This window comes from Galleria mellonella, unplaced genomic scaffold, assembly GCF_026898425.1.
Source record: "Galleria mellonella isolate WM207_F2 unplaced genomic scaffold, CSIRO_AGI_GalMel_v1 utg33, whole genome shotgun sequence".
Lineage (NCBI taxonomy): Eukaryota > Metazoa > Arthropoda > Insecta > Lepidoptera > Pyralidae > Galleria > Galleria mellonella.
In genome coordinates, this window is record NW_026442079.1 from 7,535,342 (window position 1) to 7,555,215 (window position 19,874).

Below are 19,874 nucleotides of genomic sequence, written 5' to 3' on the forward strand. Positions count from 1 at the left end.
TCGGCTTTAAGCGTTACATGTACATATAATGCTGATAATATCTATTTATATAGGGGTAGTTGAACAGCCTTTGAGGCGTAAAAACCAACTCATAAAGTATAATAGATGCAGGATGCATCGTTATGCAACGGCGCGCGATCACCACCGTGTCTCCTGCATTCGCGACCCTTCCGGTTTTATTTAGTAATGCCATTATATAATTACTGCATACGAACATTTGATTATTATGTATAATTATTCTATATACGTATCTACTATGTAAAAGCGTACTCAGATGTAATAAAATAGCAAGAAGTACAGAACGGAACGAAGCCGCATAGCATGAAATTTGACACAAATTCGTTTAGTGAATCTGCAGGTAAGGAGGACAACTAAGGGGGATAATAATCATTAAGAAGAGGCATTACGTAACTTTAATCATGAATCAATGATTCATTTTCTAATTTATGAAAGCAAAAATGACGAGGCACTTAGTAATTCATAGATGTCAATGTAAACTTACAACTCGAATATAATTAAGTAATCGATTCACAAGTAAAGTCTGTTTAAAGCATTTTCTTTGTATTTCGACTCAAATTTAGTACATTAAGTTCATAGATAAAATAAGACAAGATATAGATAGGTTGGTGGCGCTAAAATATAGTTAGAAGCACCGTAATGTCTAGAAACTGTAACTACCTTAGTCTTCAATATTACATTATCTGTAATACACCGTATGCGATAGAAGATAAGTAAATAGGCGGCGTCTTGCGGCGGTATCAGTGATGAGTTTTTTGTTAGTGTCTCTGTTTATAACTCTTTTTGTTTGATATCGCAAGTCATGACTTACAAAAGTGGGCAAAGTTGCGATCAGAGTTTGAAACAAAACCATAATGAGCGTTATTTGTCTTCAAGTAACATCAAGATGGGGAGGAAATTGTCAGTAATGGGGATTGGTGACACCATTATTAATATTATACCCGGTAAGGTCAACTTTCACGCAGTTCCCCTGGAAACCATCGTAGTTAATTTCTAACGAATTCGCAACGATGGGACAACTGACCTGATTCCATTTTCCCCCATTATCACTCACTGGTACCCAGCCGACGTAATCCAATAGCGCTGACTGGGTTACCGTTTCATTTTCATTAATTTGAAAAACAAGTAGTAGGAGGATCTGCACTACACTAAAATGTATGTTTATATGTCATACAGTATCTTAATAATGTGGAATTTTTATCAAAATAGTTTACCGTGTGTCTGTATAATATTTTTTAACAGTCAAATTTATTTTTCTAGAACAAAATTATAAACTATAGAGAAAAAACCACATTATTGTAGACGAGTTAGATATAGAAATTATAGATAATGTTTGCGGTAGCTCAATAAATTATTATAATTAAATCATTCACCATAATCAAGTTATATATATATATATATATATATATATATATATATATATATATATATATATATATATACATACAATACATATACAATATGCGAGATAAGTATGTGGTCGGACGTAAATAATCTTTAAGTATGGATGAAACTTCCTCGAAACGAAAACAAAGCTGAGTCTGCACCAAAGATTAAAGGCATCATTCTTAGTATTAAACGTTAAATAAATAACATCGATGTATAACCGGTGAGTTTAAAATAGAGCATCAAGAATTTCAATTAATATCGATTTATTTGTGCTTATATTAGATGTTATATTGGTTAGTCCCAATATTTAAATAAATATTTACTACATTTTTCTAATCACTTCGTATTTTATCGCTTCCACTGACTAAAGATATCGGGAATGATATTTTATCAGCCCATTAGTACCGTGCCCTGATCAATATTTATTTTGATACCAATATTAACAACTGATAGGTATTTTAAAAATATGACTTTTTCATTTTGTAATATCTTGTTTGTCTTATGGGACTAACTTAACGTTTTTAAGTAAAAAAATTAAAGAACCTCTAATTAATATTCAAAGGAAAATCGATTTTAACTTAATACAATTTTAGTATAATCTAAAGGTATCCCCAAACTAATTATTCTAATAATTAATGTAGAATACCATTAAATTAAAACTAATAAATTTATAGAAATAAATTCATAATCGACATGACAAAGATATTCTATAAAAAATGCACAACAAACTTACTTTTTTTTTTAAATCGGTAAACAATAAGTTTAGTTATTCATGTTTATTGGTGACCGTCACCACTTTCTATCAGGTGAGCCGTCGACTCCTTTTCAAGTTGCAACGAAAAAATAAAAACTATTATCACTTTAGGTATGCTATAATATATTTGTTTTAGACATATTTAACTCTGTATGTTTTATAACTTATATAGGTATATCTATTAAGGGATAGGCAATAATATTTTAAAATTTGTTATGTTGCTTTGCGTCTGACTGCCTGCATGTTATCTCGATGACATTTTAAATGTGAATCGTTCTCTCAGATTACTCGTAATTAGGTTCCACTGCCGGAAGATATAAAAACCATCTGTAAAAATTTTCACAGCTTTTTTTTATATAAGAATTTTAAGTCAGAGAAAATAAAAGTCATAGTTGAATTCTATGCTTTCATTAGTTATACTTAACAAGTTAAAGGGTGTAAGGTATTCATATTTTTTATCGTCATAAAACATATTCTTTCTTGTGTTAATTTAGCTTATAGTCTAAATACATAAGAATATGAAATTTCATTACAATTCATCCAGCTATTTTAAATTGAGTAAACAAGCATCCAAAATATTAGTGAACTTAAAAGAGTCAAATCGGGGTAATTTAATAAATATATCTATATAAGTTATAAACCATACAGAGTTACATATGTCTGAAACAAATATATCAATTACTAAGCTAGTGGCATTCCTCACATTTTACTGTATTGAAAATGCATACCTTAGCGTACAGTTTCAATGTCAGCAAAGCGTTCTACAATATCTTGTATTGTCTGTTCCAAGATATATTCATTATTATTTAACTTTCAATGGCACCTGAGATTACTATCTATCTCAATATATCTTATATATCTAAGATTTAATATCTAAGATATACACATCCTTATTTGATAGTGTAATATGATGTTAAAATTAGAGAAATGGGAAGGATGTGGTTAGCATACCAAAATATTTGTATACAAACCGAGCATGCTAAATTATCCGCGAGTTGGTTGCTGTATGGAAACGGATGGTATGCCAGATTTCTGAGAGGGAATTCTATGTTACGTCATACAAAATATACAGGAAAGGAATAAATTATTTTCGTGGTCCAGCTCCGCTACCTTAACTTTGCGAAAATGGTGTTCTATTTTCGATTTTTGGTTTAAACAATTTAAAATACGAACATAGATCAATTAGGTGGTCATTTATTACTACGAGATCTCCATTCTTGTATCGTTTCTCAAAATATAAAGATGTTAGCATGTTGGCCAGGTAGTTATCAGTTATGTATTTGAACTCATAATCTTGATGTAAATTAAAAAAAATCAGCTCTTTCTAAATTCTCAAATTATAATATTATTCCTAAAACTTTTGCTGGTTGGTGTGTATGCAAAAATATGTTATTATAATTGCACATGTAAAATATGCAATTATTCTCTTCGTTATATCAAAAATATAATGACTAAAACTTCCTCTATAATATTTTTTTACGGAGTATTATCAAAATATTTTAAAAATATGCAATTAATAGTACAAAAACTACAGAAATAAGAAATATATTAAAATTTGCTCATTCGCGTTTTCTAATAAAATAGCCTTCGTTTATTGCTTCTTTTTTTCCTTGATTATTTAATAGACATTTTTATTGTATTTTTTATATTTTCTGAAGAAACGACGCCCTTAAACCCTACTTCGGCCCATCTTTATTTCTTTTTGTACCACAAGCTACTCAGATTACTCTCGGGCTTCTTAAACTTTTTAATAGGAAAGTAAATGATATCCCTGTGCTTCAAATCATTAACATGTTGTTTATTGGATAAATTACTAAGCGTAGTCTGTAATAAACATTGTGACGTAATCATCAGTACAGATAAATGTAGGGTGTAGGATTGCCAGATGATCAGGAAATGTAGGTAAATTTCGAAACTGGGTGTAATTACGCAATTACTGTTTTGTGTACATTGCAGCACGTTTGATTTTTATGCCCTAGAATCTGTAAAGAATCAAAACTGTAAAAGACCTCGCTTTTTGTCATTTTTGACATGTCGTTTTGAAATGATAACGCATGTCACATGACATTGATATGTTTTGTAATATCTTTACTAATCTAAGTCGATTTTGATGATTATTTTTGCAATAAGTATTTGCTCTCGTTTTGTCTCATAATTAGCCACAATTAAAGTTATTTTATTTTTGATGAGTAATATCTTAAATTATAAATGTATTTACCCAACTCATTATACCTATTGTTATATATTTTATAATACTAACTTTGGGTTACGTTCGCGGAAGTTTAGATACTTATTACCCGACAGACTTTCGTATTGTTAGTTCAGTGAATTTAGAAATTGTTTCATCTGAAAGTTGAGCTCCTTTAACGTTATTTTAACTTTAGCTTTATTTGTTAACTCGCTTATACCTACTTCGCCTGAAGCGTATAGTCGGTGTATGGTAAACGTTTGCAGGTTAACTGTTCTTTGTACAGGTTCTTGCTGAGGAAAATATTGTTGTCGACGTCGACGACACGAGAATAATCTTTAAAACTTATCTTGTTTATATTATATTAGTTCTTATCCGCAATTTTATCTACGTAATCAGAATATATCTATTAATCAGAACAGAAATTAGGCTATGTATTTATTTACAACTTGGGATGAACAAGGGTTTATCACGAGTTTATGTAACATAACGTATATTATTTAACGTACACCAAGTTTTATGATAATTGGTTAAGCCGTTATTACGCTAAGAGGTAGCGGACAAATAAACATACTCACTTTCATATTTATAATATTAATAAAGATTTGGCATATCATATAAGGGAGTTAGGTAGATGCAGTAGCTCAGGACAGTTCTTTATTACAGTCTGTGGGGGAGGCCTATATTCAGAAATGGACGGATAATAGCTGAGATGATGATGATAATCTATCGATCTTGTTCTAGTCGTATTAAGGTAAGAAGAAAATATTGAAATACCGTTCATGTATAAACGTAAGTCGTATAGACTGCATTGAGTATCTATTAAAAAGATTTTCACTTACAAAAGTATCAAATTTTTGCTTACACATAATTTTAAGTCTGACTATACATATAATACTAACTACATATCTTGTTTGTAACATAAATTGATCCGAGATATTTTTATATAATTCAATTGATATTGTAAAATCAATTAACGGCCGAGTTGATGATAAATACCTGAATAATGTAATGCTGTTATGCCTCCCCCGTAAAATATGATTTAAATTTCAGCTTTACAGCAGGAATGAGTAACACATTAGTATATACTACCGCGAGGTTATAATTAATATCAATAGGGGGGAAAGGGGTTGTTAGCAATGGAGTTTGACAGCCCCATTGCTAGCAATATGCCCGATCAGGTCGACCTCCACGTGGTACTCCCTGGAAACCATCGTGAACAATTCTTGTTGAATTCGTCACGATGGGCTAACTGACCTACTTCATCCTCACCCATCATCTTTCACTGGTGCCCCGCCGGTGTATACCGATAGCGCGGGTAGGGTCACCATTCCATTATCACCCATAAAAAAAAATAATATCAATAAGACCTCGTATATACAAATTATTCTATTCTCAAGATGAGGCGTTTGATATCAGTAGTTAGATAACGAACTTCTGGATATAGGTACGAACTAGAATACTCAGCGGACCTGACATAATTTGGAAAAGTTCATTTCCTCATTGGCGCGTCCGATTCAAAACCGGGATCTCATTTCCGCAAAGCAATGTAATGCTCTAGAAAAACTAATAACTTCAAGATTGCTGCAACTAGGGACACTGGAACATGGAGTTACACAGACATAAATGACATTTGAATAGTTCTTTTGGTCGGTTGTAACAAATTTCTGGTGTATTAATATTTGGTGCATCAAAGAAGTCAAACTGGTATTATTTATAAAACACTTCCACTAATTGTTGGGTTGTGATAAGTTACGTCCTTTTTGTTCTATTTCTGTCTATTTTTTTCTACTAATTAGATACTACCTATTTATATTTATTTAGCTTTTATATCAAACGCCTTTGAAAATGCCTTGAAAGAGGGCAATCAGTTTAGTAGTTAATTTGCATAATATACCTAAGTATTAACAAGTTTTCAACGTTTAGGTACCTACTTCGCAATGACAAGAAGGATACCTCATTATTACTTAACTCTTTGTCAATTAACTTTATTACAGTTAGGCACAATTTACTGTGTAAAGACGATAATTTACTTTCTACGAACATTAAATGGAATTGTAAAACAGCAGTTTTTTTACAGCGGCAGTAATCCGGCCGCGAGGAGGCTCCGCTGCGGTAGCATTATTAAAATTAACAATTTTGGGGAGACGCCGAATTGCTTTTTTCAGAAAGTTTAAGTATATAAATTATATTTTATTAGACTACTTATTCGGTTCGAGAAAATAATGAGTGGGTTGGGGTAAATTTGACAATTGTGTCGACGAACCGTGCTTTGTTCTATATTGAAATCTATTAAATATCCATTACTATTTTAACCAAATAAAAATAACAGCCGAATTAAAAATTTTCATTCATATTGTTCAGTTTATATTTTCCAATTTGAATTGCGATGCTCATTACATATCTACTTTTTAAATTTTATGTATATTTTTCTCTTCAGAGAGATTAATTTTACAAATTAATCCCTCAAATAATTAAAATAAAATGTAATAAATTTTTTTTTAGCTAAGCGGTTTTATTTTACATTATAAATGTACTAAAAGCATTTTTGTTGATTTTCCATTGATGTTATAAATATAATTGATTATTCTGTTTCAATATTGTAACATAACTATTAGTACAGTTTACTACTGTAGAAAATAATTAGAAAACTTAAAAGAATATATATATCAACATTTACTTGTAACCTTATGTAATATATATATATATATATATATATATATATATATATATATATATATATATATATATATATATATATATATATATATATATATATATATATATATATATTCTTTATTGCACTAAAAAATATTACTATTATTATTTTACTATTACAATTTTGACAAATATAACTGGGAAGGAGGTCAATACAGGAGTAAGACATCAAATTCGATTCAGCACAAAGATACCACAAAAATACAGTTCACTTCCAAATCTTTTTGTTTTCGCAATTGATTAAAGAAGAAAGAGTATTTTTCGCGTTATCAGAAGTACTGTTGTATTAATATGAAGATAAAACTTTATAAACGTATTAACCACCAAAACCAAGCCATTATATTAATTGAAACCCACTCGGTTGCACTGTGTCGGCAGATGTGAACGTGCCACGTTTTTGTGACTTATATGGTATTTAAAAAATAGCAACAGGAAGATTGAATATTGATTCTTATTCTAACATCATTAAAGATTCTATTCGATGTTGTTATAAACTTAAAAAAATATTTGTTGGCCATATGCCGTCGAAATGGAACGACCGTCATTAGGAATAGCACCTGCCTTTTGTGATAGGCATTAGGGAGGTTGAATAATGTTTCGGACAGTGATATTTTGTCCCGCTCTAGACCCTTACATACGGCTCTCGTCCGGTGTATATTAGAAAATATTCATTTAAATAATACATATAGTAGTAGTCGATAAAGTAGCCAATATTAATATTTTGAATTCATCGTATGTAATAAATAAATTAAAAAGTTTCCTTTATTTGTTACATTAAGATAAATAGGTACATTAATATTTATCATTTTTTTTTATATGATTACTATTATCAACGTATAACCAGGATACAATTTAAATTTAAATAAAATAATTTTTTTCGCTAATTAAACCTATATAACATATTGCAAAGGTTTAATTAAGTATAATTATTTCTTCGTAAGCTGGGCAGTAATGTTCCTCTGATGATGTTTTATCATCAAAGCCTTACTGCGGTTGCTAACCCACCTGTCAAACATGGCAACTACTGACAAATCTCCCCTTATGGGGAAAGCCTGCTTATGCTTATGCTTATGTTCAGCAGTGGAGAGTTAAGGGCCGATATAATAATAATATAATAAACCTATATAATTTATCATTAAAATAGTAGAGTATATTATTTTAATGATAAATTAGTTATTGTAAGAAAAAATATAACTTCTTTACCAATACAAGTATATTCTTCTGTATACCCAATTGCATAAAGACGAGAAGGCAGAAGGTGGCAAAGATAACAAACAAATACTACAACATTTATAATATAAGGATAGATTTTTGTACATTTCTATTCATGTTTCTTGAGGAAAGTTGTTGAATTTCATGAATACTGTCTCCGGATTTCTCCTTGTTATATCTTTTTCGTCACACCTTGTATATTTATAAATCGAAATTCCATAATTGAATGACTCAACAAAATTCTAAACTACTCTATTGTACATAACTTGAAGTATTCGTGTAAACAAATATTCTGCCAATCCTAATGCTGCTGAAGTCCAAGTCAAAATGCTTCAGTCTATAACTTAGCTTGTTATCAGGAAGAGGTGTACTCACTGTAACTTGATTTTTATACCGATACTAACGTTACTGAGATAACGATCTCTGCTTAAACTTTAAAATACTTATTTGTACAATTCGCGCCATAAAAACTCCACAACAAACACGTATAAAGGAATTTATGTTTTTCTCGCCCAACTTTAGTAGTTTGATGTAGATTTTTCTACAGCAAACACTAAAGGTGAAGTTAAACCAGATAATGGAATAATTGTTAGCAAATGCAATTGAGCAACGAGAGAATATACACGGAAAGTTCATAAAATACTGTCAGCACGTTTACTTACAGTAATCATAAAAATTAAAGGAAATATTCGATAATTTAAACTACCGTTACTGTATATACAATATGTACTTAATACATTTTCATTTTATGTTAGTTAAAAAAACAAGTTACATATTTAAATGTACGTCATCCTATTTTTCGCCATTCACAGAATCGTAACTTCATAAGCTTATGTCAAATTGTATGGTTTTTAGGGTTCCGTATGAAAAAGATACAAAGGAATCCTTAAGTCTGTCCGTCTGCCACAGCGCTGTATTTCAATAACTTCTAAAGTTATTGATTTGAAATTTGGAATAGTTTTACATATATTGCAATGAACTTAATGAAATAAGATCATTATTTTTAAAATGGGCATTCATAATTTGACCTACCAGTCCAAATAGGGTTTTATGTAAAAGGGCTTCATTTGTACAATTTAAACTTAATTTGTATTTATTTTTATGTTATGCAATATTTTACTTATGACCGAAATTTTGCGAAATAATCGTTCTTTCTTCTTATATCTCCGAAGTTTGTTAAACGACAAATTTGAAATAATTATTATTTAGTAAATATTATAGAAAAAATAAAACGAAGTCTAACTAGTACCGTTTTAAGAAATTATCATTAAATATACAAAAATAAACGTAGTTATATGGTAGAGTTTTTTACCACATTTATGGCCAATAGATAATCTCTTATAGATTACGAATTGTAGTATCAATAATAATTATTAGGTGTCTATTTCGTAAAGGAAAGGTAATAAAGGTAATTTTATCTCATATTTATCTATTTATGTACGGATGTTTGATGTGTGAGTTCAACTGGCACCTGACTGATTTTTATGTATTAGTATAATTTTACAATGTCAACGTAATGAAACATTAATGACTTCCGTGACGCAATGGTAGAAAGGTTTTTTTGCGTACATGAAATTTTAGGTTCGATTCTTGTACAGTTAATTTACGGAGTGAATTGTTTAAAATTGACTCTTTAAATCTTGGTCTTTTGTTTGTTGTATCTTCAGATATTATTTGTATAATTTGTCATAAAATAAGATCATTGATAGTGGATCAAACTATTGAGGTAATTTGAAAGAAACTGTATATTGAAAATAGTACAATAAATATAGATATGGATTATAAGATAATGAAGTAATTAATTAGAATTAAAAACTAAAATATAATATTTGTCGGGAAATAAGTTTTCTGTATAAAGGTACGGTTTTTTATAATCTCTAATAAGCTCCTGATTAATTATTTTCTCCGTTATTTTAGAAAAAATAATGCTTAGAGGAATAACGTAAGTACTTAAACCTATTATGCTGCTATAAATAATATAAACAAAGGCTAAGAAACATATAATATAACTATCAGAAGACATGTTATAATTATATATATATATATATATAATTATAACATGTCTTCTGATAGTTATATTATATGTATATATATTACACCTAAGAGATCTAGCGTAAAGATAAATATTTTTAAAAATATTTGATGTCTTTGATGATGTTGCGATATAAAATATTACCTCAAATTCTGTTGCGAACTTGATTCCAGTAATATAAATATATTTAAACCAATGTTATACGGAATAAGTGAGGTCCTATTTACATATAATACTACAATATTTATTACTTCAGCTACTACTACGTTACAAAGTAATGTGACGATCACTTGAGAACCAATGCATTTAACTATTTCGAAACTTTACATAGTTGATTGCTAACTTAATAGTTTAACGGACACAGTATCTAATCCACTAAACCAATTCGCCATAAAACTTACAGTGTTACGTACCTACATTTCACATACTTTACAAATTGAATAAAATAAAAAATTGAGTGGGCACTCTATATTGTATGGGACGATACACGAAATTTTAATAATCATATAACGTGGAAAAATGAATTCAACCAAATCTATATGATACTTGTTGTTCACGGAACCCTAAAAGGGTTAAAAAGACATGGGTCTAGTTCCGGTCAAAGATTTCTTTCACTATTGCTACAAAATGTAAGAAAGTTTAAGGCAAAGATACTCATAGATATTTCAAAACGAGGAAAAGAAGTAAATGAAACATTAGGCTAATCAATCAGACAGCGTTGGCTACGCTCCTTGGTATGGTGATGTGGAGATAGCAGTTTTGTTAAGTCAGAGACTTTTAGAAAGTCTTGACACTACCTCTCTAGTAGTACATTCATGTCCTAGATAATAAAAGCTACCGAAGATAGTTACGGCGCCACATTGTCGTCAAGCAGCCACGGAGTAAATTAAATGAAAACAAATCGACTGTTCCACGTAATAACTTTATAAATAAGTATAGAATATTGGAATTTGAATGAGATATCAGTAATTCGATATAATTCGGTACGACAATTCTTTTACAAGATCGTTTTAATAATCACTAGTCGTCAGTCCTGTTTACCATTATAGTTCAGTAAGTTCGGTAAAGAAAAAGACCGAATTGTAGTTACCTACTTAAATAATAAATGTTTTGTACCTCAGTTGTTATGCTGACGTATTTTTTCATGTGCATTAGAAACGGCAGCGCACGCGCGTGTTTAGCCGGGCCGGATGTGGGTCCGCATGAGCTCGGGTTGTTCCGCTGCGCGTAAACATCTCATTACGAACAGATGTTCGCATAAGAACCCTCACGCTTCACACGTGTTAGTCGAGTTTTGTGATATCGTTCTAATATTGTTTTGTATTATTTAAAATATCCTAGATATATTTTGTCTTAATCACAATATAAGGGACCTATACCATAGACACTAGTTCAATACAAAAATAAACCTTGTCTTTATAAAAAAACAATTAATAAAACCTAAACTACCAGCTGGCACAGTTGCATTTCAAGAATGCAAACTCATCTTGCACGAGCCTGGTTTTGTATCTTTACAATCTTACGTACAATAATATAAAATTATACTGTAATCGATCTTACTGCGTGGAATTTAGGTTTAAAATTAATATATCTTTATTTCTTAGTATGCAAAGATACAGTTGTGAAGTCGGAGACTGCAGCCAGTTTTAAGAGCGTCGCACTTGGACCGAGCAGGTGTTAGCCAACCGTCTATAGGTACTACATTACCATCAATTCGTAAATTCCAGTAAAAAACTGCCACACAATCGGTCCGTTCAATCCTTCATTAAATGAATATAAATGAAAAAAATAACATCAAGTGCAATAGATATTATTTTTTGTATTTTTACGAAATTGTATGTTTTATTTTTATTGATATTATTACTAAAAAAAACTATATAATTTAGTGTAACAGTCCTGGCCTGTTTCAATAGATTAATTTTTTATCCTAAAATAAGTAATAACTAGAATTAATAAATAATTTGGGCAACATTTTGAAATTAATATCTAGTACATTTTGTTGGTAATACGAGTATGTATTTGATGTAATTGAATAATTATTAGTATCTAAGTTTCATACCTAGCTTGCAGTAATAAATTATAACTTTAAATCATTCATAAAGTATGCAGTCACAACTAAAGTTCTTAATGAAGAATATGAAAAAGACATCTTTTGTGTTACTTTCAAGAGGTAGAAAGTTGAGGGCTAAAATAATCGTGTCGATCAGATGGCCTGGTTTTTCTCAACAAGCCATTGTTCGTGTCATCTCGAAACATCACGTCTTGTAAATCTTTTAAAGATTTTCTTTCATATTATCATTATAGCCTTCGTCTGTATGATCGGGATATTGTTAATTAACAATAAGATATGGTTGTAGCTATTACATGTATGCCAAATTTCATGATGATTGGTTAAACAGTATACTCTGTTATGTCCATGGTACTGCTCATGTCTATAGGCGACGGTTACCACTTTCCATCAGGTGGGCCGTCAGGTTGTTTGCCATTCTAAGTCGTATAAAAAAAAGTGTTACATTGCTAAGAAAAAAGTAGGTATAACACAAAAAAAAACTTCAGATTAATAATATTATAGCAAGAAAGTAAGGTAAGTATTCAGTATTAGATTCTAGATATTAACAACCTAATTTATTTGAAAGTTTGTATTGTATGAAGGGGAATACAATTTGGTAGCGCAAATATAATTGTAAGTATGACGGTTGATTAGTGGTGGAATAATAAATTACGAATGAGCAATTATGTATTCCAATATTTTAGACTGCAACTTTCCACTTTGCTATTTAGTTAATTACATCCCACATTATTACCAAATTAATATTCTATAACAAAACTGTAACTTAATAAAAAAAAATATAATTATAATCATCATTAGAATCTAACAACCTGCGACTCACCAACGACAGATATATTGCGTCGTTATAAAATTTATATTTACATACACATTATATGTTAATTAAATAAAAAAAAAGTTAAGAAATCAATATGACTACTAACTTCAAAAGGTTTATTCCAAAAATCATATAATTCCCGTTACAATGAAACACTGACCTAAAACACTACAGTTCGGTAGAGCGATCATTCTTTGTCCCGTTGACTTAAGGGTCTCTTGACTTGTCCCGACTCGGTGCTTATACTTTTAGGGATTTTTGTTGCCAAATTTGATTCAAAGTACAGACTTATCTCTTGTATAAAACCTCTCTCTCTTATTCTAACATGTAAACAATAAATATAACATTAAAAAGGCATGAGGGGTGCAAAATTAAATCAAAGAAAAACACAATAAAGACGGCCTAAAATTGTGAAGGGACGTTGGAAAAATGTCGTCACGCGTCCCTCATATGTTATCACGTCATTTATACCACCTGCGCAAAAGTAATTCCAGTTTAGAGTTCCGTAAATAAACTCTTTTAACGTAGCTGATAGCATCTTATGTGGATTGAGCGCTCAATCAATACGTATGTACACTACTCACCAATAAACGTTAAGCAAATAACTTTCCTGTAAAGTGTCCATTTACAGTCATCGCCAACATTTGTGTTTATTTTCGTTCTATTTTATTTTAGTTCTGTTATTTTATTTTGCATCACCAATATCATGTGATATTTAAGGAAAAACAATAGGTTAGCCACTGGTATACACCATCGCCACACCGTGAAATATCCAAACAAGAAGATCGAAGACAGCCAATGTAACGCTACCTATGTACCTACTCAGTTTATTAGAATCCCCCTATTATTTCGTTTGTACAAATACTGCTTATAATTGCTTTGATCTACTCATAACTCTATTATCCTTTTCAAACGTAGGCTGTCTTAAATAATTTCAAATTGGTTAAAGCTAATATTGTAAATGGGAAAGTAAACGTCTGAATCAATTAGATTTGGCAGAGATATGGTTTGAAGCTCGCCTTAAGCTATTTATAAGGAATGAGAAGTCATTAAAAATTTCAGGTAAACGATATCACAGTATCAGGTACCAGAGTACATGGGTATTTTACACATTTTATAAAATTATTTATTTCTTTTATTCGTGTGTTGTGTTGTTATTCTTACGGTTGATATTTTTCTTTATATGTAATTGTATATAAATCAATAAATCTTTTTTATTTTATAAATTTCACCTCATATCTTTTGTATTTTGAATTTTGGTATTTTGGTTCGATTGAAACATTAAGCTGTATTCTTATTATCTCGATTTTATTATATTTACGAAACTAAAAGTCATTAGTAATAACATGTACAAATAATTTTATTAATTTTATATTTATATGGAATTATATGGAGTGAAAACTATTTATTTGTTACTTAATGCGCCGCCTATGTCCGCGGTCAATGGTTTAATCCTTACTAATCTTGTTTTCTACTACTATGTAATATAAATGCGAAAGTTTGTGAGAATGTTTCTGTTGATTAATGTTAGTAGCTTGTGCGTGAATGAGTTACACGCAAAAACTAGTAAACGAACTTGAATGAAATTGGTACGCGGTTAGGTCATATCCTTACTTAGAACATGGGATAGCTTATTACATATTGAAAGGTATAAACGTTTAATTTGGAATAAAGAAAAGTATTGGGTTATTTTACACTATTTATCTCGGTTAGCAACATATATCTGATACACAAATAAAGTCAAAAGTAGTAGTATTAGTATTATAAATATTGATAATATTAAAAGGTTTCCTTTTCATTTTGCTGGTTTGAATGTCCGTAACGCAGACCGTGAACACCGTTTTGAAATTTTTTGGTGCGTAATTTTGATATTCTATTTAAATTATAATTATAAATTATCATTGTATATTATTTTTAAAAATACAGAATGAAAACTACCAATAGAACTAAACATTTTCCCAAAAGGATCACGAATCGATTAATGAAGAAAAATTTAAAAACTAACTTGATATTTGGATTGTTAAGAATTAAAAAAAAAAATTGTATTAAAAGTTTCTACGATCTATATAAATAAAAATTAACTGTAACGTAAACACGTCAATTCAAAATGGCTGCGTTTGTTTGGCTAATTCTTTTTTGTTATGTTTGTAGTCATATAGGTACTTGAAAAATCATACAGAAAAGGTACACACGTGAAAAGTATGTATTTTCATTCTTCTTAAAATATTTATATAAAATATTTTATGAAGAATAAATGACAATGGTATACGTAATATCGAGTATATTATATACAGTATATGTAATGCCAGCTATACTTTGTCATGTACATAAACCTCACTCACTCGTCGCTCTGTTAAAATTACAAGTACCTTTTATATGAGTTAGATGAGACAGGGGATCCCAAATTAACCGTGATAACGCCAATGAGAAATTGAGAATACGAAAACCTACATACAACCATTATCACGATGTGAATAAGTTATGAAGGCACTTTGTACTCAGATGAAGTGTTATACGTTCCATGATTCCGAATCAAAAGAGAAACAATTAAGTAGAATGTAATTTCTTTAGTGTAGCCATTCTTGTTGATTCTTATCTATTGATAATAATCAATGTAATCATTCGACTAATCCGTAAATATATCCACTGAAATTAGGCAATGACTTTCGAATGTTTTGTTCATAATAGGCTTTATACCTGTATATAACATAGCACTTAAATAACATACCTAAGAAAAAGAAACAATTAATATAATTTTGATTAACTTCAATTATCTACTGCTATTATTAATTAATAAAATACAATAATAGTCCTAATAATAAAAGTTTGTAATGATGTTTGCATATTTGTTAACCACGCTCCAAGTGCTAAACTGATATGAATGAAATTTGATACATAAGTAGGTTATATCACATAGTACACATTCTGATTCGCGTGAATTAACCGCGGATAACAATTATCATGTTATTTGTATTATTTTTCAGCATAAACAATGATCAAGAATTATATATACTTTTCCCTACGTAATTATTTGAGAACGTATTGACGATAAAACTGATCATTTCATAGAACGCACTAACTTAATGATTAAACTTGAACTTAAAAAAATATATAAATGAAATCAATATCAATGTCATCAATCATATTAAAGCTGTATTGATGTTACTGATACGAGTTCAATACAGATATTGAAATCTATTCACATTATCACTATTGAACTAAGTATCGGTATCACTGTCTTGTCACGATGGAACAAAGTTAGTAAAAATCAGTATCAGTGTACGAGTAGCTACATCAAGGGGGCACGTTTCGGTAATGTAATTGCCAAGTCATTATAATTATTATAGAAATAAATACGTCTTATATTGATACGGTCTTCCATAGACACTAATTAATATAACTGTACTTGGGTTTACATGAGATTAAATGATTGGTTATATATACTGATACCATATTGATTCCGATTGTAATATGATTTGGGAAATGCTATGTGATCAGAAGATGCAGATCAATTAGTTTCGACCCTTGTTTAATTTCGATTAAATTAAAATAATGCTAACATAATAATGTTAATAATAATACCATATTTGACGGCATCCATAGCACAGTGAGCTGTTACGTTGCTTCGCGTGATGAGGTCTCATATTCGATTCCCGGTCGAGCTAATTTAGAAAACGATTTTTTCAGAATTGGCTCCGTTTTAGGTCAAAATGGAATGGTACCCTCGCTTGTGCTATCAGTATATGGTACACTGGCGAAGCACAGTGCGACACAATAGTGAGAATAACAGAATACAGGTCAGATAACCCATTGTTACGAATTCAAAATAAATTTAAGCACGTTGTTTTCCAGGGGGAACCGTATGGAGGTTCACCTGACAGAGAGCAATGGGGCTTCTAGACCCCATTACTAACAATCCTTTTTTGATACCCATATACTCTGTCCGGGCGATTTCCCCATGGTCCCTCCTGGAAACCATTGTATTTATTTCCTGATAAATTCGCTACAATGGGTCAATTTATCTGGGTTCTTCATTCTCATCGCTTCTTCCTTTACTGGAGCCCTGCTATTGTATACCGCTAGGAACTTAGTATAGGCGGGTATACCATTTAATTTTTATCCATTATTATAAAACCCCACCCAGAGTTATTCACTAAGAATTTATCTCGATGGTTTCCATGGAGTCTACGTGAAGATCGACTTGATCGGTAATATTTCTAACAACGGGGATTACCGTCCCCATTAATAATAATCCTTTTCTCGAGCTCTTTAATAGCAGTCTTTAATGGCATTGGAGCACGCGCGTATATACGTACCACACAATTACACCAATCGCCTGAGCCTAAAACTAGGATCGTTGCAACGAACCCCTGCCCCTTGAGCACCACTCAGAACATCCAAAGGCGAGCAAAATCTGAAAAGTTCGTTTCCTAAACGGACTTTCCTTTCGAGAACTGAGTCTGGGACTTCATTTACGGATAGCAACTCAACTCAAATTAGATCTGCTAGCCCATCATGGCTTAGTCGCTAAGAATTATTCACGATGGTTTCCATAGGGAATGCATGGAGGTCGACTTGACCGGCAATATTGCTAGCAACGGAGATTGGCGTTTCCATTATTAGTAATCCTCCTTCCTCGAACACGTTAATAGCATATTATACACTCCAACAAAGTTTCGTACATGATATGCAAACACATAATTCTCTTTTCATAAACAGTCGAATAAACAGGTAAAATAAGACTAATACAAAAATTTGTGTATGATTTAATACGCAGTAAGTGACATCGGTTTCCACTAAAATAGATAAGCGTAACATGTAAAATTCGTTTACATTAGTGTCATGTAATAAGTAAAAATAATGCTTTATGCAAGTATAAAAACATGTATAGAACTTGGCACTTATCTATATTATAATATCTATATCTATAGGTACTATATTATAGAGAGGAAAGATTTGATTGTTTCTTTGTTTGTAATGAATAATCTCAAAAACTACTCATTTTAACTTTCGACTGCATTATCAGCGAGTAACATAGGCTATGTGTTATTTTCAATCATTCTGTCTACCCATAGAAACCGGGCCAGATTGTATTAGATCGAACCATAATCTAGGTAGTTTATTAGGCCTAATAATTTATATTTTGAATAACTACAGTGCACATTTCAGCAAATTTACTAGTAATGTAACTTTAACTTCTGTGGCCAACCGTACTCAACGTCTCCGAAATATTTACTTTGAGAAAGACCGACTTCACTCCGTTTGGCAAATATCGAACAGTAAACGCTAACTAGGTTCAATTATATTCTGGTTTGATCGAAAATTTCATGATATATATTTGTACTAGGTATATATACTTCCTACATATTTTCCAGTACATTTATAGGTACATGCCTATACTTAAACACGATTGGATAGGTAAGATGAATACAATACGTACTTATCCAATCGTGTCTAAGTACACACAGTAAGTAATTATGTTTAAAAAAACGTAATACTAATTAAAACGATATCACAGTAATTAAGATATAAATTTTAAATGTTATATTGTGAAAAACAAACGAACGTCTAGAGTAAGTTTTAAGGAAAACCACAGAACAGAGCATTGGCATATATAAAATTATTTTTCAGGGAGGGCCTGGCTCCTTAAAAAAGTATATACGTACTCTTAAATTCTGAAGTGGACACAGCCCAACTCATCACCGTCAAATCCATCAACCCCCCCCACTAATACCCTATTTACTTAGATCGTGGTAAAGTATACTTTCGCACTAGCATTATATATAATACGTAGCTGAGTACTATATGAGTACAATATGAGCACCATATGATGAGTATTTACATACCCTTATATAATATATGTATGTATATGCCCTTGAATTTAAAAATAATAAAAATAAGTAATAATATTTAAAATAAATGGCATTCTTTTACTATTTTAACACATAAATCTAAACCATTAAAATAAACATATAAGTAACCCTGCTATTATATTAAGGAAAGCAGAATAATGATGATAAAAAATGAGGATAACAAATGCACAGCAAATTTTAATAGACAAGTTAAAGGCTCAGTCGACCGCGCTATGCCAAAGTATAGTTTTTTATAATTTTAATTTCCTCTTTAAAAATAAAATCATATTATAAACTCAATTCGCGATAAAATAATATTTATCATATATATATAATCGTGCAAAAATAAATCATATCTTACTTGAGCTCTTCAAGATCTCTCCGAAGACGCGTGACATCTGTTAAATGCAAAGTTTTCAAGATATCTATCTGCTCGGCCATAGCTTGAAGTTCTTCTTTAATTTTAAGTTCGGCACCGTCCACAATTAAACAATATAAAGTCAGGAGAACACATATTTTGAAACACTTCATTTTCGCGATCGTAAAAGATTGCGCGCGTATCGCGACACTGGTACGGGCGGCAGGTTAGGACGTCTGCCTGGAACCGCGACTGGGGTGGGAATGATCGCGCGGGCAGTCCCTCACCTTAATATAGAGAACGCAGGCTGTACGAAAACAGCGCAGATGTGCTCAACCGCTCAACAGTTGTCACGAAGCCTATAGCCTAAGGGTAGATGCGTTTTCCAACACCATATTTTGATTAAAACACCCTTACAAAGAAGACTAATAATGACAAAAACGTACGTAGAAATAATATTAACGCATT

The 19,874-nt window shown here is 30.8% G+C and overlaps 1 protein-coding gene across 1 annotated transcript in view; it reads right to left on the reverse strand.

Annotated features, from left to right (window-relative positions):
* Nucleotides 1-19,660, reverse strand: part of LOC113520293 (protein scabrous) — a 52,036-nt gene extending 32,376 nt beyond the window's left edge. The window contains exon 1 of the mRNA XM_026905582.3: nt 19,410-19,660. Coding sequence (XP_026761383.1) covers nt 19,410-19,579 — 170 coding nt within the window. The 5' untranslated portion in view covers nt 19,580-19,660. The remainder of the gene's footprint in view (nt 1-19,409) is intronic.
* Nucleotides 19,661-19,874: the final 214 nt, after the last annotated feature.